Raw genomic sequence first — 24094 nt, forward strand, 5'->3', positions numbered from 1 at the left:
TTTGTCTCTAATGATTCTCATACTAAGGATTTGCTTTGTAACTCCCAAATCCTTCATTGCAAACTATTTTGACAATTGCTTCTACAGATTGTTAATCTCCTCAATGCTGCAATGAGCATGTCATCTACATACAACAGTAGAATAATGTAAGAATTGCCAAAGAACTTAACATAGCAACAGTGATCAGCTTCACATCTATTGAATCCAATTCTATGCAGAAAGCTGTAAAATTTCTTGTACCACTATCTTGGAGCTTGTTTTAGGTCATATAAGCTCTTTCTCAGTTTACAGACTAGATTATCTTGTCCCTAGATAGTGAACCCTTCAGGCTGAATCATGTAAATGTCTTCCTCCAAGTCACCATGAAGGAATGTCGTCTTCACATCTAACTACTCAAGATGTAGGTTTTCTGCAGCCACCATTCTCAGTACCAATCTAATTGTTGACATCTTCACAACTGGAGAAAATATTTCTATGAAGTCAATGCCCTCCTTCTGCTGGAATCCTCTCACAACTAATCTGGCCTTGTAACACTTGCTACCATCATGCTCATTCTTTATTCTATATACCCACTTGTTGTGCAAAGTCTTCTTCCCTACTGGCAATTCAGTCAATTCCCATGTTTGATTCCCCAACAAGGAATCCATCTCATCCTTCATGGCTAACTCTCACTTGCTTGAATTTTTACCTTGCAAGGCTTCATCATAACACACTAGCTGACCATCATCAGTCAACAGGAGATAATTTCGAGCGGGTGAATAATGCTATGGAGGTCTAATGGTACTGCAAGATCTACAGACCGCAACTACAGGTGTACTCTGATCTACATGTGATTCTACATTCTCCTTATCCTCTTCACCCCTTTCCTGGACAGTACTTTTAGTCAACTCATTTAAGTTAACAAACTCATATTTCTTCTTATCTATCTCTGTGACATCTGGCACTACAGTTGACCTGTCCTTGTACATAACCTGTTCATTAAATATCACATCTCTGTTTCTGATGATTTTCCTATTTTGTTCATCCCAAAACCGATAGCCAAATTTCTCATCACCATAGCCAATAAAAAAACATATTTTATACTTTGCATTAAGTTTACTACGCGCATCAGAATCTATATGAACATAAGAAACACAACCAAAAACTTTTAAATGGGAAAAATTTACCTCTTTGTTGCTCCAAACCTCTTCAAGAAGTCTGAACTGCATGGGAACTGAAGGTCCTCGAATTATCAACTAAGCTGCAGTACTAACAGCATCAGCCCAAAAAGTTTTGGATAGTCCAACATGCAACCTCTACTCCTAGCACGTTCATTAAGAGTTCAGTTCATGCGCTCAATCACACCATTTTGCTGTGGTGTCCCAGGAATAGTCTTCTCCATCCTGATTCTATGTGCAGCACAATACTCACTGAACCCTCCATCTATCTACTCTCCTCCATTGTCTGACTTCAAACATTTTACTTTCAAACCCGTTTCTGTCTCAGCTATAGCCTTTCACTTCTTAAATGTTTCAAATACATCAGATTTATTTTTCATAAAATAAACTCATTACCTTTCTAGTTGAGTCATCAATGAAAGTAATGTAATACCTTGAGCCTCCAAGGGATGCAACCGGAGAAGACCCCCACAAATTAGTGTGCACTAACTCCAATTTTCTAGCCTTTGGTGTCCTGCCAGTTTTCAAGAAACTCACCCTTTTCTACTTTCCTAAGATGCAGCTTTCACACAAGTCAAAAATCAACGAACTTCAATTCTGGTAGTTTCCCTTTTGACAACGACATCTTCATCCTTTTCTTACTCATGTGACCAAGCCTGCGGTGTCATAAGCTCATATCAGTACTTGGTTCAACAACTGCAATTGTATCTCTTGGACTTGAGGTCATGTATAGAGTACCAGACTTCTTTCCACGAGCCAATACTCCGACTCCCTTTGTAACCTTCCAGGTGCCACTAGCAAACAACATTGCATGCCCTTCATCATCAAATTGTCCGACAGAAATCAAATTCCTTGTCAGGTCAAGAATATGTCATACCTTCTCTAGTAACCGAATAGACCCATTAGGCAACGACATCCTGACGTTTCCCATACCTACGACATTCAAGGCTGTACCATCAGCCAAATACACCTTACCAAAATCATCTGCTACATAGGTATGTATGATTTCATGGTGTGAAGTGGTATGAAACAAAGCTCCTGAGTACAAAAGCCAATCATTAAGTGGACTGTCTACTACTAGAAGTAATGCATCCTGTACCTCTTCTGTTACAGCATTAGCAGAGTCATCCTTATTCTTCTTCTTAATACTTTTGCATTGCCTCCTAAAGTGGCCCGTTTTCCCATAATTCCAGCATTGTCCTTTTTGGCCAGATCTAGATTTACTTCTGTTTCGATTATAATTTCTAGATTTTGATCTGCCTCGATCTGAATTTCGGTCATTACCTCTACTCCTAAGGTTTCACCTGCATCTCTTCTGCGAATCTCCTCAGCAAGAATTAAATCTCATATATCATTGTACTTCAATTTTTCTTTTCCTGTAGAGTTGCTTACTGCCATCTTCATTGTCTCCCAACTGTTTGGCAACGAAGCCAAAACGATCAGTGCACGAATCTCATCATCAAAATCAATTTTTACAGACGACAATTGATTTGTGATAGTGTTAAACTCATTCAAATGTTGTGTTACTGATGCATTCTCTACCATCTTCAAATTAAACAGTTTCTTCATCAGATGTACCTTGTTATTTGCTAACGGTTTTTCATACATAATCTCTCATTAAAAGCCACGCAGCATTAATTCGGGTTGGGTCATCATCATCCGGACCAAATGAAACTAGGCTTCATAAAGCCCAACATCCATGCACTTATTGCAAATATGAAAACTCAGAATCTTTTGCATGTCTCAAAGCTCTTCTTTTGGCATGCAGAAGCATAAAGGACAACTGAAAAATATAGGAGAAGGCAAAGAAGAAAAAATGGAAAAAAAAAAAAAAATTTACAGGGTCCCAACAATTTGTATTTTGATCGGCGAAGACCTTCAGAAAAAAATTCTCAATGATGAAGATTATAGTAGAGTGAATTTCTCATAAAACTTAACAAAACAGTATCCAAGCCAAACACCTGAAAGAGGGACCCATAATCCAAAACTAAAACTTTTCCTGTGGGATACAAGAATACAACTCACACATAAAAAAACCCTAAGGGCCCATAAACCCTATTCCCTGCTGAACAGAGATTAGAAACTCCCCCTCTCTCAAACCTCCAAACAAGTATCCTTAAAAATAGAATCTAAGAAATAGAAACTGCACAAAAAATATAAATTGAGAGAAAAAAATTTGTAACAATGTCCACTAGCTTATTTCCTATCAAGTTGCCCGAAGCCAGAAATCACCATCTTTATCTTCACTGCCACATCACATATAGGTTGGGGCTACAATTGAGTCAAACTTTTTTAGAGCTCAAATTCAACTAGGCTCTATCTGAGATCTGTCTTAACTGATTCAAGTTCAATCCTGAATGCAGGTCAAGCTTAATTAGTTATTCAAACACAATCTGAATCAACAAATGCCAAGCTAAATTATTTAACAAATGTCTTTGAGTTTTGACATTCTGAATGAAAAAATGTTTTCCTTGAAAGCGAGCTAGCTCAGTTTTTTTTTATCAAATATTTGGAATTGACCTAAATCAGTTGGAGCTAGAGTTTGAATGTAGGGCTATGTTTGATTAGTTCTTCAAATTCGAACTTGCTTGAGCAAATATTTGACTTGAGAGCTCACACATTGTAGGAAAAACAAAGAGAGTTGAACTTTCAAATTAAACTTGAATTTATGCAACTCTTGCTCAATCAAACTTGAACAAGAAAATAAAGCTCAAGTTCTGTTGTTGAATCTTAGATAATTTGAAGTGTTAAATAAATTATGATTGGAAGAGGTTTAAAAAAAAAAAAAAAAAAAAAAGGTTGTGTTAGACTCCTCCTTTCTTTTACTTCTATTTTTATTTTTATTTTTTTGCTTTTAATATTAAAAAAAAAAATTTCATTTTAGGACTCCTTGTCCTCCCTTAAGTTGGAATTTTTTTTTTCTCTCTCTGTCTCAATATATTTCTTTTGCTATGAAAAGAAGGTCACATCAATTGCGTTGCATGTTGATGAAACCTTAACAGGAATTGACTTTGGATTAAAACCACTTCAATTTTCTTGCCAACAAATCAAATGAGTCCGACTCTACTGAACAATTAAAATTATATCTTTGTCTTTGCAATAGAAAGGAAAGCGGGCTTGGTAAGGCCACAAGACTGGTTCACTTGTGTGATCCACAGGACTAAACTGTAAGTTCATGTACCCAAAACTGGATGATTCATTATCACCCCACATGAAGCCTGTGAACCAACATGGTCCACTGAGCTGTAATTTAGTGATAAAATTGATTTCTAAAAACTGAGGCATACACCTCAGGTCCTCAACTGCACTGCAGTAGCATCCAAATATCAATATTCATTCCATAATGATGATGACTAATACATGGATTATCTCACATAACTTCAAAAACAGCACTGGCCCAAAACCCCAACAGAGAGAGACCCAAAACCCAAAATAGAACTCCCTTAACTTCAGATATAACACCAAAGATAACCCTGCCAATTAATGCTAAAAGCAACAAACAATATTCCTATTCAAATAACAACTACAAATCCTTTAATGAATATCTTAACTAATATTATTTGCAAAAAAATATATATAAAAATAAAAAACTTAATAAAATTTGATACTCTGTATGTGGATAGATTACTAGATGTTACCTTGTAGACAGGTCCAAATCCACCCTCTCCTAGCTTATTTTCACTTGAGAAGTTATCTGTAGCAGCTTTAATGTCAGTACAACAGAAAACTTGCAGATTAGGATCATTGTTATTAAACTTTTTTCTGCTCATCATGCCTGTTATTAAAAATAAAAAAGAGTAAGAATGATTTCATTTCATGTTATAGCTATAAATTTGAACTCTCTACATTTCATGAATACTGTTGTAGAAGGTGGACTGTTAACAGTTGGAAATTACCTTTCAATCGTTGTACATAACACTTGGCAAAGCCTAGTATAAGGGTAATAGTAACAATTGGTAGCAAAATAATCAACCACCACTGCAGCTTCTTTTTCCAATCTTTATTGTCTTCTTGAGCTGTGACATAATTAAAACATCACAAAGATCTTCAGGAATATGTAATTGTATTTCAGTTCGACTTTTAACAATATAATGGAAAATTTCTGGTTGTCATTAAAGAGTTTTCTGTATTGTAAGGGTAGTATATTAAAGTTTGAGTAACAACAAAAACACGTATGCATTGAGCTTGCAGAATCATTAGCTGTTTTTTATTTGATAAAGTGGCAAAAATTCACAACCTAAAGAAACAGAAAGGAAGCTTTCAGCATGTTTGGAACAGCTTCAAATGCATCAAAATCACTTTTGGAATCCAAGATTGCATAAAATTTTATTTAGATATGAAAAGTGACTTTACATCATTTGACACAAGTTTCAAAATGTGACACCAGTTGACTCTCTTGATGACAACATGGTTACACTTATGCTTAAGATAATTGTGTGCATTACTTATGGTATGTAAACAAAACAATCAGCTGAGTGAGTAAGACGCAACACTAAGGTCACAGCAAAGCCATCTTACTACTCCATCAAATCTGTGTTCTTTATTTTTAATTTGAAAGATAATGAAAATTTCATGGTTGAGACATTTTAAAGCTGATGTGTGCAGGGGGAGGAATAGAAGAGCTTCCGAAAGAGTTGAGAAATCTCTTCTAACTCTCAAGGATAGGCGGTTCAAGATGTTTTCTGCTTGGTTTGCTGGACAACATCTCTAAGACAAACACACTGACCTTTTTTTTTTTTTTTTTTTCAATCTCTTACCTTGAATACAATACTTTCTTTTTAAACTTGGGACTGGCATTCCCTTGGTGCCCTTTATCAAATAGTTTTTTGAAAAAATATATCAAAATGACAAAAAACATATTTGAAATTTAGGCTATCAAAATATAAAACAATGAAAGGACTGTGATTAATGATTATGATGTATTCTTTGATTTGTGAGGCACCCTTCAGGGTGCTTGATTTACTGTACAATGGGTTGGCATCCCCTTAATCTTAGACTTTGCTATGTCATATGATTTTAGTTTAATGAATACTCGCTTTAAGAAGAGAGAAGGACACTTAATAACCTTTAAAAGTGGACAAAATAAAAGTCAAATAGATTTTTTTTTTAACTAGGAGGGTAGATCGTTTATCATGCAAGGATTGTAAAGTTATTCCAGGTGAAAGCCTAATCACATAACATAGAATCTTAGTGTTAGATATATGTATTAAAAAATGGAAGAAAAATGATAAAATAAACCAATGTAGGAGAACTAGATGGTAGAACCTAAAAGGAAAAAATATAAAAAAATTTAAAGATAAAATGATCAAAGATGGGGATTGGACCATAGAGGATGGGATAGATACAAATACTCTTTGGATTAGAATAGCTAGCTCTATTAAAAAGATAGCAAAAGAGATTTTAGGTGAATCAAGGGGAAGATTCTCGAATAACAAAGAGAGTTGGTGGTGGGATAAAGATGTACAAAAAATCATAAAGACAAAAAGAATTTGGTATAAAACGTGACAAAAATGTAGAAATAGAGATAACTTTGAAAAATATAAGGAGGCAATGAAAGATGCAAAAAGGGCCATTAGTGAAGCTAAATATAGATCATTTAATAGTTTGTATGATATATTAGGTACAAAAGAAGAGAAAAGAGATATATTTAAACTTGTTAAAGCTAGAGAAAGGAAGAGCAAGGACTTAGGAAATGTAAAATGTATAAAAAGTGAGGATTTGTCTTGGTTAAGGATGAAGATATTAAAGAAAATGGCGAAATTACTTTAGTAAGTTGTTTAACGAAAACCAAATAGAAGGCTTAAACTTAGAATTGTCAAATGAGGAAAAGACTAAAAATATAAGATTTATTCAAAAAATTAGAGTTAACGAAGTTAAGTTTGCATTAAAAAAGATGAAAAATGGGAAAGCTATAGGACCAAATAACATCCCAATTGAAGTTTGGAAATGCTCGGGTGATAACGGAATTATATGGTTAACTAATTTATTTCATACAATTGTAAAAACTAAGAAAATGCTAGATGAATGGAGGAAAAACACTTTAATACCTATATACAAAAATAAAGGAGATATTCAAAATTGTAATAACTATCGTGGAATTAAACTTATGAGTCATACGATGAAACTATGGGAAAGGGTAGGTGAACAAAGACTAAGGCTAGAGACAAAGATTTCAGAAAATCAATTTGATTTTATGCTTGGGAGATCTACCACAGAAGCTATTTATCTTTTAAGAAGATTAATGGAAAAGTAAAAGAAGAGGGAGTTGCATATGATATTTATTGACCTTGAGAAAGCATATGATAGGATACCTAGAGAAGTTCTATGGTGGGTTTTAGAAAAAAAGGGTGTATGTTGTAGGTATACCGATGTCATTAAGGATATGTATGATGGAGTAATGACTAGAGTAAGGACTATAGATGGAGAAACTAGAGAATTTTCAATTACCATAGGTGTACATTAAGGATCTGCTTTGAGTCCTTATCTTTTTGCTTTAGTGATGGACCAATTGACTAAGAGTATTCAAAAGGAGGTTCCATGGTGTATGTTGTTTGTAGATGATATTGTATTAATTGATGAAACTAGGGACGGACTAGAGGCTGAGTTTGAATTTTGGAGAGAAGCTTTGGAATCTAGAGGCTTTAGGATAAGTAGAAATAAAACATAATATATGAAATGTAATTTTAGTAGTGATAGGATAAATATTGGAGACAAAGTTAAACTTGATGATGAAGAAATAAATAGCACTTGTAGATTTCGATACCTTGGATCTATTATGCAAGCTGAAGGAGAAATTGAAGATGATGTAATGTATAGAGTTAAAGCAGGTTGGGTAAAATGGAGAAGTGCTTCAAGTGTGCTATGTGATCGTAGAATACCCTTAAAATTAAAAGGGAAGTTTTATAGGACAGCTATGAGACCAGCTATGCTATATAGATTGGAATGTTGGCGACGAAGAAACATAATATCCAAAAAGTAAATGTTGCCGAGATGAGAATGCTTAGATGGATGAGTGGTATAACATTGAAAGATAAATTAATGAATGAACATATTCATGGTAAGTTAGGTATAACTCCTATAGAAGATAAGATAAGAGAAGGACGACTCAAATGGCATGAACACTTGCAACGTAGGCCACATAGTGTACCTGTGAGGAAGAGTGACTTAGTTACTGTGGGGGGCAGTAGAAGGGGTAGGGGCAGACCTAAAATAACTTGGGAGGAGATAGTGAGTAAGGATTTAATATCCTTGAATCTATCAAAAGAAATGGTCCATGATCGCATAAATTGGCGGAAAAGGATTCATATAGCCGACCCCACTTGGTGGGACTAAGGCTTGGTTTTGTTGTTGTTGTTGTTGTTGGGTTGGCATCCCCATGATGCCTCTTCAATAAAGTTCCCTTGACTTATCAAAAAATACAAAAGATGGAAACTAATTAAGAAAACCCCTTTGAACCCCTTCCCATCATAATTTACCAAAGTGCAGATTAGCTAATTTCCATTGGCATTTTCTCGTCTTGCTTTTACCGTTATACAGCCAAACTACATTGCCTCCTAGACATCCACAGGCACATATCTTATCCAGCAGTTGCTAAGCTTCTAGGTCCTTCCCATTTATCTATTCCACCAGAGTAGAAAAAATTTCATCCCTACAAAGCTGTTTTTTGCCCATTCCATCATCCTAGAATATAGGGATACACTCCAGACCTTCCGTTGGCAATGGAGGTACATACTATAAATCCCCAAGAAAATCAGAGGAATCAGAACCATAGCCATATTTTTCCACAAATTTGTGTAGGAGCAGACCACCATCACGATTAAGCTAAACAGTGTCAGAATTATCACCCTCCACCTTTTTTCTTCTCCTTTCCTTTACCAATCCTCCCATCTAAATCCCCCTTCTGACCACACAAACTTCCTTCAGCATTTCTACTTAAGATTTTTTCCATTCTCCCATCAGAATCCCCTTGCTTGGAGTCAATACCTCTTCCCATGTTCACAGCAGCCTTCTCGGCCTGCCTATGGATATAAACCTTATTATGCTAACATTCTCACACATCCTTCACTTCTCAGTAACCTTTTCCCCCACATAATCTCCTTTACTCTTAAAGTTCTCCCATCCTTCATGATTCTAAATCAACTCCCCCCCCCCCCCCCCCTGCGCCTACAATCCCACATTTTCATTTGCTAATGGCTGTTTCAGTATCTCATCATAGCAGCATCCCTCCCTAACTAAGTACACAAAGACTTCACCCAGCCTCCCACACTTACTGTTAACCTGTCACTAACACTAACCCTAGTCTACAAAGATGAAGAGCTCATATTCTTCTTCCCTGATTGGATGCTTCCAAAACTAGTCCCCAACCTCTGCAATTGTTGGGAAATGGGACGGGGACGGATAGGTGAAACTGTCCTTGCTGCGCGCTATTGCCATCCCAAATCCAGGACAGAGAATATTATTATTACTCTTGGCTAGTGACTCTCATCTAAAATGAAAGAAGAATAGAATCTTGTTACCGTGCCTTGTCACCTAAACCTCAGCTAGTGGTTCTGATCAAGTAAGGATAGGATCATAAGATCTTGTTACTATTTTTTCACTTGCATTATTTGTTTGGAATGGATAGTGTCTTCTGATTTGCTTCTTGACTAGTGACACTCTCTTTAGGATTATAGAAGGATAGAACTTTGTTACTGCCCTAATGTTGAATCCTCAGCCAACACTTCTCATCAAGCAAGGATAAAATCTTGTAATTGCTCTTCAACTAAGGATCCTGTGATGGATTGAGTCTTGTTACTGCTCCTTGGCTAACCACTCCACCAACCCCCCCTCCCTCCATAGTGATCTCAGAAAAGTCTGTTGGGTAACCCACATAAGAAACAAAAAAAAAAAGGAGGAAGCCCATTAGGGCAAAATTAAAAGTGGCAGTGTGTGTGAGGCGCCACAGCAGACAGAGAGAAAAATAATTTGAGCGCTGCACAATGTGTGAAATAGTGCCTGTAACAGTGTGTGAGGCATTATGCAGTCTTCATCAACTCGACGATCGGAAGGTCTTTTGTGATCCGATTTTTCTGAAATTTGGAGAGCACGTTCGGGATTTGTCGACCTTCGATTTGGATGGTGGAGATCTATTTCAGAGCTTTGGAGGACTTGATTTTGTAGTACTGACAGCAACTGCGTTCGGGAGACTTCTTTCCGCTCATTCTTATTTTATCGCGATTCTTTTGGGAATCCTTTTTGCTTTAAGTTTGTGAGCATTTTTTGTAATTGTACTGCTATGATTTTTTGCCTCCATTATAGTGGAAAGTTAATTGGGTCTCATAGGCCCCATGGTTTTTACCCTTCACATTGGAGGGGTTTTCCACGTTAAAATCGTGGTGTTCCTATTGTGGTGTGTGATTTATTATTATTGTTGGTTGGTTATTTTTGCTTGCCACAGATTTAATTTTTGGGAAAGATTTATTCGCTGTGTTAGTTGTCTTGTTACTTTCCCAACAAGTGATATCAGAGATAGGTTCATATAAAATATGGAAGACAAAGACAACGTAGGTACTATGTGCAAGCTCACAGCTTCAAATTATTCAATTTGGAAACCAAAGATGGAGGATATTCTTTATTGTAAGGATTTATTTGATCCGATTGAGTTGGGTAACGATAAGCCGAAAAACAAACTAAAGCTGATTGGAAGAAAATGCATAGGAAAGCAATTGGCACAATCAGACAGTGGATGGATAATAGTGTTTTTCATCATGTTGCTCAAGAGACAGATGCCCAAATACTTTGGAAGAAGTTGGAGAGTCTTTATGAGAGAAAGACTGCTCACAACAAAGCTTTTGCAATTAGAAAGCTTGTAAATTTGAAGCTTAGAGAAGGAAAATCTGTTACTGAGCATTTGAGCAATTTCCAGAATTTGGTAAACCAGTTAACCAACATGAAGATAATTTTAGATGACGAACTATAAGTTTTGTTGCTATTAAGTTCTTTACCAGATAGTTAGGAGACTCTTGTAGTATCTCTTAGCAACTCTGGCCCAAACATTGTGTTGACCCTGTCATTTGCTAAAAATAGCTTGTTTAATGAAGAGACCAGAAGGAAAGAAATGGGTACAGATAATACCCAGGTACTTGTTACAGAAGATGGGGGGAGAAGTCGATACAAAAATGAAAGGGGTAGAAGTAAAAGTATAAGTAAATCAAGGTCAAGACTCAAGATTTAAAAATCTTGAGTGTCATTATTATGGTAAAATGGTCATATTAAGAAGTACTGTTACAAGTGGAAGAGAGAAAATAAAAGTAACAGTGACAAGTAAGAAAAGAAGGATCAGGATAAAAATGATCGTGTTGCCATTACTGTTGCAGATGATTTGGTTCTTGCTTATGATGATAATGTAATTAGCGTTGCCTGTAATGAAATTAATTGGGTGGTTGACAGCGGTGCCTCTTTTCATGTGACATCAAGGAAGGATTTCTTCAGTTCATATACTTCAGGTGACTTTGGAGTTTTGAAGATGGGAAACAATGTTGTGGTACTGATAGTTGGCACTAGAACTGTTTGCATAAAGACCAGCAATGGAACAGAATTGGTACTCAATAATGTCATGCATGCTCCTAGTTTTCGTCTGTATATGATCTCTGCTGTAAGACTTGATGATGATGGATATTGTAACTTATTTGGTAATGGACAATGGAGACTTACCAAAGGAAATTTAATTGTGGCCTGAGGTAACAAATTTTCTAATTTATATCTTATGAATGCTTCTATTTGCTTGAATTTTGTGAATGCAGTTGATAGCGATATCACATCTGTGATACTCCATGGATGAAAGGCTTAAAAAACTAGATGTTACTACGCATATCAACAAGGTGCACCTTTCTTTTCGGGAGCCTTCCCATAAAAATTTCATAGTTAAGCGTGTTTGGCTTGGAGCAATCTTGGGATGGGTGACCACCTGAGAAGTTTTCTCAGGAAGTGTGTGAGTGAGGACAAAAATACACTAAAAAGGACATGTGTTGGTTTGTGTGACCAGTCATTAGTCCGATAAGGCTCACCCCCCTGTTGTCTGGTCCAGGTGGAGGAGGAGAGACACAGTGCTCCCTGGCAGACTCAGGTTGGGGTGTTACAAATGGTATCAGAGCAATGTCCAGCCGAAAGTGTGATTAGATTCACATCGCCTGGATAAGGAAATATTAGAGTATTAGGTAAGGAATGATTTATACCAGAGTATAGGATTGAGTTGCGATAAGGATATGAATAGGTAGATTAAGATACCGTTAGGAATTCTGAGTTGTGTTTCCTAAGCTTGGGGGCAGAAATCCCTTGATGGTCTTCTGTGTTTTTCTAAAGAAGTAACTAACTTTAAAAAATCATGGTAAATCCATCGATGGTGATGTTTCCGAGCAGAAAAATTCGAACTTGAGATTTGAACTCGATGGTGAGGTTAATTGATTTTAGAGATTATGGTATCGAGGGAAATCAGCAAATACCACTAGGTAGAGGTGGACGAGCACGTGGTTATACGATGGTCCTGAATGAGACAGATAAAGCTAAGAGGGCAGGTATGAATTTATGTTGAAGATGATGATGATTTTATTTAATTATGGATGATGCAAAAATTTATTTGGGAGACATATTTATTGAATGGTATAAGGTATAGTAAATCGTAGAATTATGGAGATGAAAGATTAGGTAACAAATTTCGAGGACGAAATTTCTTAAAGGAGAGAAGAATGTAATAACCTGAAAAAAAAATTAAAAAAATTATTAATTAAAATTATTAATTAATTAAGTGGTTAAACACTATTAAATTAATGTATTAAATAAACGAATAAAAAAATAGTATGAAAAAAAAAGTAATTATTAATTAATTAATTAAATATTATTAAATTAAATAAATAAATAAAATAGTAAAAAAAATGGAATAAAGATATATATATATATATATATGTAAGCTTAATATATATATATATATATATAAAAGTTAAAGTATAAGTTATATATATATATATAAGTTATGTTAAGTAAGTTAGTAAGGTTAAAAAAAAAAAAAAAAGATGAATCATCTTCTCAGCGTCTCCCTCTCTCAATCTCTCTCTGCAACTCTCTCAGGTTCTCTCGCGGTCTCCGTCTCCGTCTCTCTCATTCTCTCAATTTCTCGACTAGTTTGCGGCGAATCGGGAAACGGAAGGTGCCGTTGAGTTCCTAACTCCGCCACCGACATTTCTACTAGAGCAGATTTGTCGTGGGAACGGCTTAGGCACTACTCCTGGGGAAAGGTAATTTTTTCCCATTTTCTCAATTTCGCTGTTAATCTGCTGTTGAATCGACGATCAGGCACCACCACGAGGTCCTAATCGTCGTTGTCATCATTTTGACGTGAGTAATTTTTCAATTGAAATTTTTTAGGCCCTACTCCAAAACGAGAATGGGATTTGAGAAATTTAGCAATTTGGCTAAATTTAAGGATATATTTATTTATTAGGTATTTATGACCCTAGAAAATATTTAAATATTATTTTATTTAAGATTAATTTAATGAAATTAGGATTTTTGATTCAGGGTCCGAGTGAGCGCCGCAGGCATTTTTCGGGATCCCTGTTAGCGTAGTTTAAGAAATCAGATAAGAGGAAATTATATATTAAATCAGATTTTATGAAATTAAAGGCAATAATTTATGTTATATTTTATGTATGTTTTGGTGTGAATTATTAAAATGTCAGCCATGAAATTTCTGTTTTCTGAGCCTAAAATTGTCGATATAGTTATGTAGATGTGAAAGTGAACAAATGAAAGTGAAAAGAATTTTCTGATAAATTAAATAAGAAATGAAATGTATTTTGAGCACGTAAATGTTAAATGTGGGTTGGCCTATTTTACAGGAATATGTATGAATTTTACTGTTAAATTGCGTGGCATGAGATTCTGTGCAAATATATGTTAAATGTATGAGATGCAGGCTAAGTAAGTAAAGGAATGTGAATAAAATATGATATAGACAATGTTGCCTGTATATGTTAAATGCAACCATGTAAAGGTACAACAGCTGAAAACCGGGTTAGCAGATCTAGTTCATTTCTATGTGGACTAACTGATGACAGCTAAAAGGAGTTGTGTTAGATTCTAGCGTATTTCTATGTGGACTAACAAATGACGGCTAAAGAGCGGCTGTAGTACAAAGGAATGAAATGAAAATGTTATGAAATGAAATGACGAGGAATGAGAATGCAATGAAATGAAATGTGAAATGTGAATGATATAAATGGGAAAGAATCACTTAAAGTGAAACGCAAGGAAATGTTAAGTTATGAACATGAAAGAATGTGAATGATTGAATAACGATGGAAAGAATGATGTATTATGATATTAGAAGTATCTACGTATGTAAAATATGTTACGATTGAACGAGGCATACTCTTCGCCTGAAGACTTGCTGAGTAAGGCGAGTGCACTTGTAGTTTCAAATGTAGCAGTAGCTGCATAACGCACTAGGGCAGAGGGAACCTACTTGTATGGGCGGGTAAAATTCCCTATCCTTAGGACCTTTGCCGGTAAACTATTGTTGAATTGTGTGAGTACAAGATTAATTTTATACTTGAGGGCTTACTGCTTACTGAGTAAGGTAAGTGCTCTGGTATGTTTTAATTATGACCTTAGGGTTACCTAAGTATCAGAGCAGAGGGGTGCTACTTGTATGCGCGGGTAATCACCCCTATCCTTGGGTAATCTCGTGGGTTAAACATTTGCATGTGTTTGATTAGGATTAGAAAATGGTTTCAGGAAATTATGTTAATGATTTGCAAATATTATAAAATGATATGTATAATCTCATGATGGCCACACGCCGAGTTTAATATATTGTTTCTTCCCTTACTGAGATGTGTCTCACCCGAATATGAATTCATCTTTTTCAGGATTTCTCAGGATCGAGCTTTGAGAGCTCGAGATTTAATAACATTTTTTTTAGAAGATATAAGAAAAAGGGTATATTTTTATGTTAATTTTGATATGTATATTTTACGTTTTATAATTTATGTTTTATGTTTTATAAGATATGGATGATTGTGAAATATACTGGTATTAGTGGATAATGTTTTAGAGACATGTATATATTTGAATACAGGTGGATGATTAATTTATTATGGTTGGTAGTTAGAATTAGTAAACTCTGGTATTATGTTATATGGAGATTATGTTTATGTTTTCCGCTGCGTATGTTATAGATTATGATCTATCAAGATATTATCAGGTATAACGCGTCGGACCCGGATTTTAGGGTTCGGGGCTTTACAAATGGTATCAGAGCCAACACCCAACTGGAAGTGTAATGAGATTCACATCACCTGAGTTTGGAAATGTGGGTTTGCAACGAAGACGTTGCGTTCTATAAGTGGGGGAAAATGTGATACCCCATGGATGAAAGGCTTAAAAGACTAGATGTTACTACCTATATCAACAAAGTGCACCTTTCTTTTCAGGAGTCTTCCCATAAGAACTTCATAGTTAAGCGTACTTAGCTTGGAGCAATCTTGAGATGGGTAACCACCTAGGAAGTTTTCTCAGGAAGTGTGCGAGTGAGGACAAAAACACACTGAAAAGGACATGTGTTGGTTTGTACGGCCAGTCATTAATCCGATAAGGCCCCCCCCTGTCGTCTGGTCTAGGTGGAGGAGAAGAGAAGCAGTGCTCCCTGGCAGACCCAAGTTGGGGTGTTACAACATCAGAGTTATGGCACAAGCGACTCAGTCACGTAAGTGAGAAAGGACTCGATTGCTTGGCCAAGAAGAATTTGCTGTCGGACTTAAATGGTGCAAAACTAAAAAAATGTGTTCACTGTTTGGCCGAGAAGCAGAAAAGGGTTTCATTTAAGAGTCATCCTCCTTCCAGAAAAACAGAGGTACTTGAGTTGATTCATTCAAATGTTTGTGGCCTAATGAAGGTAAGGACACTTCGTGGTGCACTTTATTTTGTTACTTTTATTGATGATCATTCAAGCAAACTCTAGGTTTATGTTTTGAAATCCAAAGATCGGGTGCTTAATATGTTTTAAGATTTTCAGGCTTTAGTTGAGAGAGAAACAGGAAAGAAGATAAAATGTATTCGCACTAATAATGGTGGCGAGTATTGTGGTCCATTTGATGTGTACTGTAGACAATAGAGCATCCGACATCAGAAGATACCTCCTAAGACTCCTCAGTTGAATGGTTTGGCAGAAAGGATGAACGGAACACTGGTAGAGAGAGTCAGATGTTTGCTTTCAAAAGCAAAACTACCAAGATCATTTTGGGGTGAGGCATTATATACTGTTGTTCATGTAATTAACTTGTCTCCTATTGTTGCATTGCAGACTGATGTCCCTAACAGAATCTGGTATGGGAAGGATGTTCCATATGACCATCTACGTGTGTTTGGTTGCAAAGCCTTTATTCATGTGCTTAAAGATGAAAGGTCCAAGTTAGATGTCAAGGCAAGGCAGTGCATTTTTATTGGGTATGGTCAGGATGAGTTTGGCTACAGGTTTTATGATCCAATGGAAAAGAAACTTGTGAGAAGTCGTGATGTAGTCTTCATGGAGGATCAAACCATTGAAGACATAGGCAAGACAAAAAATTCTCAATTTCAAGATAGTGATGGCTTAGTTGACTTGGATCCGATTCCTTCTGAAAATTTTCCTGATATAGTTGAGATTGGCAATCAGTATGACATAGAGGCAGATGTTCAGAATGATCATGTGGTGGAAGATCACGAAACTATTGATGAGAAAGGTACTTCAAATATTGAACCACCTAAGCTTCACTCAGGAGGTCTACCAGAGACCGACAGCCCTCCACGAGATATCCTATAGATGAGTATGTTTTTCTAACTGATGAGGGAGAACCAGAGTGTTATAAAGAAGCCATTGAAAGTGAGTAGAAGCAATAATGGTTTAGTGCAATGGAAGATGAAATGAAATCTCTACATGACAACCACACTTTTGAGCTGGTAAAATTACCTAAAGGTAAGAGAGCTTTGAAAAATCGGTGGGTCTATAGATTAAAACAGGAAGAGAATTCTTCACTCCTACGGTACAATGCTAGATTAGTTGTCAAAGGCTTTAGTCAGAAAAAGGGGATTGATTTTGGGGAGATTTTCTCACCGATAATGAAAATGTCGTCAATCCGTGTTGTTTTGGGCTTGGCTACTAATCTTGATTTGGAGGTTGAGCAGATAGATGTGAAAACTGATTTCCTCCATGGCGATCTCGAGGAAGAAATTTATATGAAGCAGCCTGAGGGTTTTGTGGTGAAAGGTAAGGAGAATTATGTTTGCAGATTAAAGAAGAGCTTGTATGGCCTGAAACAAGCTCCTAGACAGTGGTAGAAGAAGTTCGAGTCTGTCATGGTTCAACAAGGCTACAGGAAGACGACTTAGACCATTGTGTATTTGTTCAAAAATTCTCTAATGATGATTTCATTATTTTGTTGCTTTACGTTGATGACATGCTCATTATTGGTCACAATGCTTCTAGAATTGGCAAGTTAAAGCACGTGTTGAGCAAGTCTTTTGCCATGAAAGACTTGGGACCAACAAAACAGATTCTTGGCATGAGAATCTCATGTGATAGAAGTGCTAAGAACTTATGGCTATTTCAGGAAAAGTATATAGAGAAGGTACTTCAACAGTTTCACATGGAGAAAGTCAAAGTGGTAAGTACTCCTCTTGCTACATATTTCAAGTTAAGTAGTAAACAGTCTCCTTCTAATGACAAAGAAAAGAGACACATGGAAAGTGTTCCATATGCATCTGCGGTTGGTAGCTTAATGTATGCCATGGTTTGCACAAGGTCAAATTTAGCTCATGCAGTTGGTGTAGTTAGTAGATTTCTCTCTAATCCAAGTAAAGAGCATTGGAATGCTGTGAAATGGATTATGAGGTGTCTCCGTGGTACAGCTAATTGAAACTCTGTTTTAGTTCTGACAAACTTGTTATGGTTAGCTATACAGATTCGGACATGGCTGGAGATTCGAACTCGAGGAAATCTACTTCAAGTTATTTGATTACCTTTGCAGGGGGAGCTGTGTCTTGGTAATCCAGGTTACAAAAATGTGTTGCTTTGTCCACTACAGAAGTTGAGTTCATTGCAACTACTAAAGCATGTAAAGAGTTATTGTGGATGAAGAAATTGGTTCGTGAACTTGGATTCACTCAGAAGAGGGATGTGTTATTTTGTGATAACCAAAGTGCGATTCATCTCAGTAAGAATTCAACTTTTCATGGTAAATCAAAGCATATTGATGTGAGATATCATTGGATTCGAGATGTTTTGGATTCTAAGTTACTTGAACTTGAGAAGATCCACACTGATAAGAATGTTGCTAATATGATGACGAAGGCGGTGCCTCATGCGAAGCTTGAGTTGTGTGCCAAGGCAGCCGGTATCAAAATTGTTTGATAATTCTAATGAATGGCCCCTTCCTCTTATGGGCTGGAGGGGGAGATTTGTTGGGTCCAGCCCACATAAGAAATTTAAAAAAAAAAAAAAAAAAAGGAGGAAGGCCATTAGGGCAAAAGATTAAAAGTGACAGTGTGTGTGAGGCGCCGCAGCAGACATAGAGGAAAAAGGAAAATTTGAGCGCTGCACAATGTGCGAAATAGTGCGTGTAACAGTGTGTGAGGCATTGTGTAGTCTTCATCAACTCAACGATCAGAAGGTCTTTTGTGATTCGATTTTGCTGAAATTTGGACAGTACATTCGGGATTTTTCAACCTTCGATCTGGATGGTGGAGATCTGCTTCAGAGCTTTGGAGAACCTGATTTTGTAGTACTGACAGTAACTGCGTTCGGGTGACTTCTTTCCGCTCATTCTTATTTTATCGTGATTCTTTCGGGAATCATTTTTACTCTAAGTTTGTGAGCATTTTTGGTGATTGTACTGTTGTGATTTTTTGCCTCTATTATAGTGGAAATTTTATTGGGTCTCATAGGCCCCATGGTTTTTACCCTTCACATTGGAGGGGTTTTCCATGTTAAAATCGTGGTGTTCTTATTGTGGTGTGTGATTTATTATTATTGTTGATTGGTTATTTTTGCTCGACACAGATTTAAATTTTGGGAAAGATTTATCCGCTATGTTAGTTGTCTTGTTACTTTACCAACAAAGTCCGACTAGTTTATTACTACCCATAAGTTGGATTAGTCAATAAAAGATTTTTTTTTTCTCAAAAAGTAAAATAAATTCATTAACAGGAAAAAGAAGAATTTACAAGCGACAGAGGAAAAGAGATCTTCTTTCTGAGAAAAAAAAAAAAAAAAAGATTACAATAAAGCTCCCCTTTGAAGATCTAACAATAACAGTTCCAGGAAAGAAACAAAAGTGATTGCAAAAGAAAGCAAGGAAAACAACTCTATCCCAAAGAAGGCTAAAGAGAGTAGCATTGCCATTAAAAATCCCAGTGTTCCTTTCGCTCCAAAGGGCCCAAAAGAGAGCAAAGACAGCATATGTCCACAATGCCTACCCTTTCTTCTCTCAAAGCCTCTGTAGCGCACCATCAAGAAAGAATCAACCTTCTAGGGGAGCAGCACAGTCTCCCCAAAAACTGAAAACAAAATATCCACAGTGGCTTAGCCACCAGACAGCCAAGGAACAAATGGTCGGCGATTTCATTTGACTCAGAGCATATGAAGCACATATCCAAACAACGACAACAACAACAACAAGCCTTTAGTCTCAATAGGTGAGATTGGCTACATGAATCCTTTTCCGCCAATTCACCTGATTGAGAGCACTTTCCTCTATTAGATTAAGAGTTATTAAATCCTTCATTACTACCTCATTTCAAGTTATTTTACCTTTTCATGTCAGAAACAATAACTTACTCTTCCTCATAGTTGCTCTACTAGGTCTATGTTTCAAATGCTCAAACCATCTAAGCCGCCCCACCTTATACTGTCTTTGATGGGTGCTATGCCTAAATTATTGCGTATATGCTCATTTTTCACTTTATTTTTTAATGTTATACCACTCATCTACCTTAGCATTCGCATTTAAGCAACTTTTACATTTTGTACATGTTTCCTAATTGCCTAAAATTCTGAATCATAAAGCATAGCCGGCCTTATAGCTATCTTATAAAACTTTCCTTTTAATTTTAGGGGTATTCTACAATCACACAATACATCTGATGCACTCCTCCATTTAACCCAACCTATTTTAATTCTATGAACTACATCTTCTTCAATTTCCCCTTCCTCTTGTATAATAGATCTAAGATATCCAAATCTATTAGTGCTATTAATCTCTTGATTATCATGTTTAATCTTATCTCCACTACTACTCCTTACATTACTGAAATTACATTTCATATTTTGTGACTTTTGTCTTATTTCTACTTATCCTAAACCCTTTAGATTCTAATGTAGCACTCCAAAGTTCCAACTTAGATTCCAATTTGCTCCCACTATCATCAATCAACACGATATCATCTGCAAACAATATACATCAAGGGGTCTCATTTTGAATATTCCAATTAAATTCATCAATCATTAAAGTGAAAAGATAAGGACTCAAAGTAAAACCTTGATGTACACCTATTGTGCTTGAAAAATCTCTACATTCCCCTCATACAATCCTAACATTAGTCACTACTCTATTATCCATATCCTTAATGATCTCAGTATATTTACTACAAACCCCTTTCTTTTCTAAGACCCACCAAAGAACTTCCCTAGGTACTCTATCATAAGCTTTCTCTAGGTCAATGAAAACCATATGCAAGTCTCTTTTCTTTTCCCTAAACTTTTCCATTTGATCACTTAGGCATAAAACCAAATTAATTTTTAGAAATTCTTGTTTCTAGTCTTATTCTATGTTCAATTACCCTTTCACATAATTTCATTGTATATCTCATAATCTTAATTCCACGATAATTATTACAATTTTGACTATCACCTTTGTTTTAGTATAAAATTACTAACATATTTTCCTCCATTCTTCTGACATTTTCTTAGTTTTTATAATAATGTTGAATAGATTAGTTAACCAATTATTTCCTTTATCCCCTAAACATTTCCAAACTTCAACGGGTATTTTATTTGGTCCTATAGATTTCTTATTTTTCATCCTTTTTAATGTCATCTTAACTTCAAGAACTCTAATTTTGTGAATAAATCCCCTATTTTTAGTCTTCTCCCAATTTGTCACATTTAAGTTCAATCTTTCATTTTCGTTTTCATTAAACAACTTATCAAAGTATCTTCACCACCTCTCTTTTATGTCTTCTTCTCTATTTAAGATATTATCATTCTCGTCCTTTATACATTTTACATCACCTAAATCTTTGCATTATCTTTCTCTAACTCTAGAAATTTATAAATGTTTTTTCTCCTTCTTTTGTATCTACTCTAGTACATAAAGTATCATAAGCTCTATGTTTAGCTTCAGTATTTTTTTTTTTTTTTTTTGCATTTTTTCTCGTCTCTTTATATTTTTCAAAATTTTCAAAATTTTTACAATTTTCCCATATTTTATACCAAATTATTTTTGTCTTGACGACTTTTTGGACTTCTTAATCTCATCACCAACTTTCTTTACTACCCGAATATCTTCCTTTGGACTCCCCTAAAACCTCTTTTGCTATCATTACGAAGGGAATTAGCCATTTTATTCCAAACAGTATTTGCATCTACCTTATCCCCTACAATCCAATAAAGGGGAGCCCGGTGCACAAAGCTCTCGCGTATGCGGGGTCCGGGAAAGGGGCAAACCACAATGGGTCTATAGTACGCAGCCTTACCTTGTATTTTTGCAAGAGACTGTTTCCATGCCTTGAACCCGTCCAATCACACTCTTAAATCATTTTATCTTTGAATTTTCCTATACTATCTCCTCAAACTCCACCATCTAATCCTTTTGTGTTGATTTATATTACTCTTTTTCTTCCATTTTTTAAAATATATATCTAATACTACGACTATATGGTGTGTTGGCCAAACTTTCACCTGAGATAACTTTACAATTCTTACAAGATAGATGATCCCCGATCCTACTTAAGAAGAAATCTATTTGACTTTTATTATGCCCACTCTTGAAAGTTATTAAGTGTTCTTCTCTTTTTATAAAATAAGTATTCAATATAATCAAACAATAAGACATGGAAAAATTAAAAAATGTATCACCGGCCACATTTTTATCTTCATATCCATGGACTCAATATATCCTCTCATAGCTTATATTATCCTTTCCAATATATCCATTCAAATCAACTTCTATGAATATCTTTTTAGATGTTGATGTCCCTTCTAAAATACAATCAAATCTTTCCAAAATTGTTAAGATTTTTTGCTAAGCCTATTTGGATAGCATATGCGCTAATGACATTCACTATTTCCAGGCCTAAAGCTATATTGATTTTAATGATTCTATTCCAAATTCTTTTAAATCTACTACATTATCTTTTATGTCTTTGTTTACAATCATTCCCACCTCATTCTTATGTTTCTCTTTTCTAGTGTACCAAAGTTTAAACCCTAATTTTTCAAATTCTCTAGCTTTCTCTCCTACCCATTTCATTTCTTGAAGGCAAATTAAGTTAATTTTCCTTCTAAACATTATTTCCACTATGTCCATACTTTTGCCCGTAAGAGTCCCTATATTCCAAGTTGCTAATCTAATTTTAGTTTCTTGTACTAACATATTAGCCCTCTCCCTTCTATACTGACTCGGTCTATTCCCTTGAACTAGGTGAATTTGGTAAGAATTCATGATAATAAGATCTTAACAAAGTTTTATGCAGATTGTCAGCTACTTAACACAACCCTACTTCTTTATCCAGGCTTGGGACTGACTATGTGTACAAAGATAATTTGCGTTCCAAAAGCAAAGTACACGTTTGAATTTTTTTTTTTTTTTTTTTCAAACTTGTTTCACATAGACAATTTTCTAAATCACACCCGACAACTAGACTAACAGTTTTATAAGGTCTCCTTATTTGCAACAAATTCTTGGTATGAATCCTGCAAGGACCAAAGTTCACATGAGAGCTCTGATTTTAAAAGGAACCTTTGCCATTCAAGGGGAAGGGATTAGGACTTGAAGATTTCATAAGCTGAGATAAGAAGGGTTTCTAAGAAAGAATCAGACTTGTCCCCAATCCAAATCCTCTAAAGAGACAGGGGACAAGAAACTCTAATGAAACCTCTCCCCCACTCAAACATTTTCTTAGAAGTTTAGAACTGGATTTCCATTTTCAACGTGGAAGCGAGTAAGAGGATAGAATAAGTGGGTTGTCTGAGACATGAATTTCCAAGGACTTGTTTGAGAAGCATTGCCACTTCCTCTAGTATCCACCCATTCTTAGGCATATAATAATTCGAAATTTTGTTATTAAAGAATTATTTTACCATAAATAAACATGTAACCATATTTTTGCACGTATATAACACATCAAATATATGTATATATAACTTATATTATTAGTAAATTTGGTTTTTGGTTTTTGTGGTTTAGTTCTTGGTTAGAAACCGAAACCGAAATTGATTTATTCTTAAGAACCACAGCCGAAACCAAAAATCAAAAAACTCAACCAAAACGTATTTCGGTCCAATTTTGGGTTGGTTTTCGATTTTTTTGGTAATTTTCATACATCCCCATTCCTGAGGCCCAAACCCCCTTCAGACTGCTGCCTCCTAATACTTTATTAGCTAACAAGATGGTCTCTTTTACCCTCCCCTACTCTGGACCACAAGAAATCCCTCATAATCCTCTCCATGACCTCTGTCACCCTAGCTAGGATTTGAAAAGAGAAAGCAAATAAATGGGAATGTTGGAAAGAGCCGCACTACGAACGGTTCCCGGCTACTCACTCTCTCCACCAATGGGTCCCAAAACAAAATCCAAGATGTTTTAGCATGCATGTACATGATCTCTATTTGGGGCTTGGGTGTCCTATCTTCTGCATGAACGAAACAA

The 24094-nt window shown here is 35.8% G+C and overlaps 1 protein-coding gene across 6 annotated transcripts in view; it reads right to left on the reverse strand.

The window, feature by feature from the left end:
- The window catches only part of LOC131157488 (cysteine-rich receptor-like protein kinase 34), a 33941-nt gene that overhangs the window by 3483 nt on the left and 6364 nt on the right, over positions 1–24094 (reverse strand). For all 6 annotated transcript variants that reach the window (XM_058111688.1, XM_058111687.1, XM_058111686.1 and 3 more), the window contains 2 exons: positions 5054–5173; positions 4796–4932 (listed from right to left, as the gene is read on the reverse strand). In XM_058111688.1, coding sequence (XP_057967671.1) covers positions 4796–4932; positions 5054–5173 — 257 coding nt within the window. The remainder of the gene's footprint in view (positions 1–4795; positions 4933–5053; positions 5174–24094) is intronic.

Source organism: Malania oleifera, chromosome 6, assembly GCF_029873635.1.
Source record: "Malania oleifera isolate guangnan ecotype guangnan chromosome 6, ASM2987363v1, whole genome shotgun sequence".
In the NCBI taxonomy this organism is placed as follows: Eukaryota; Viridiplantae; Streptophyta; class Magnoliopsida; order Santalales; family Ximeniaceae; genus Malania; species Malania oleifera.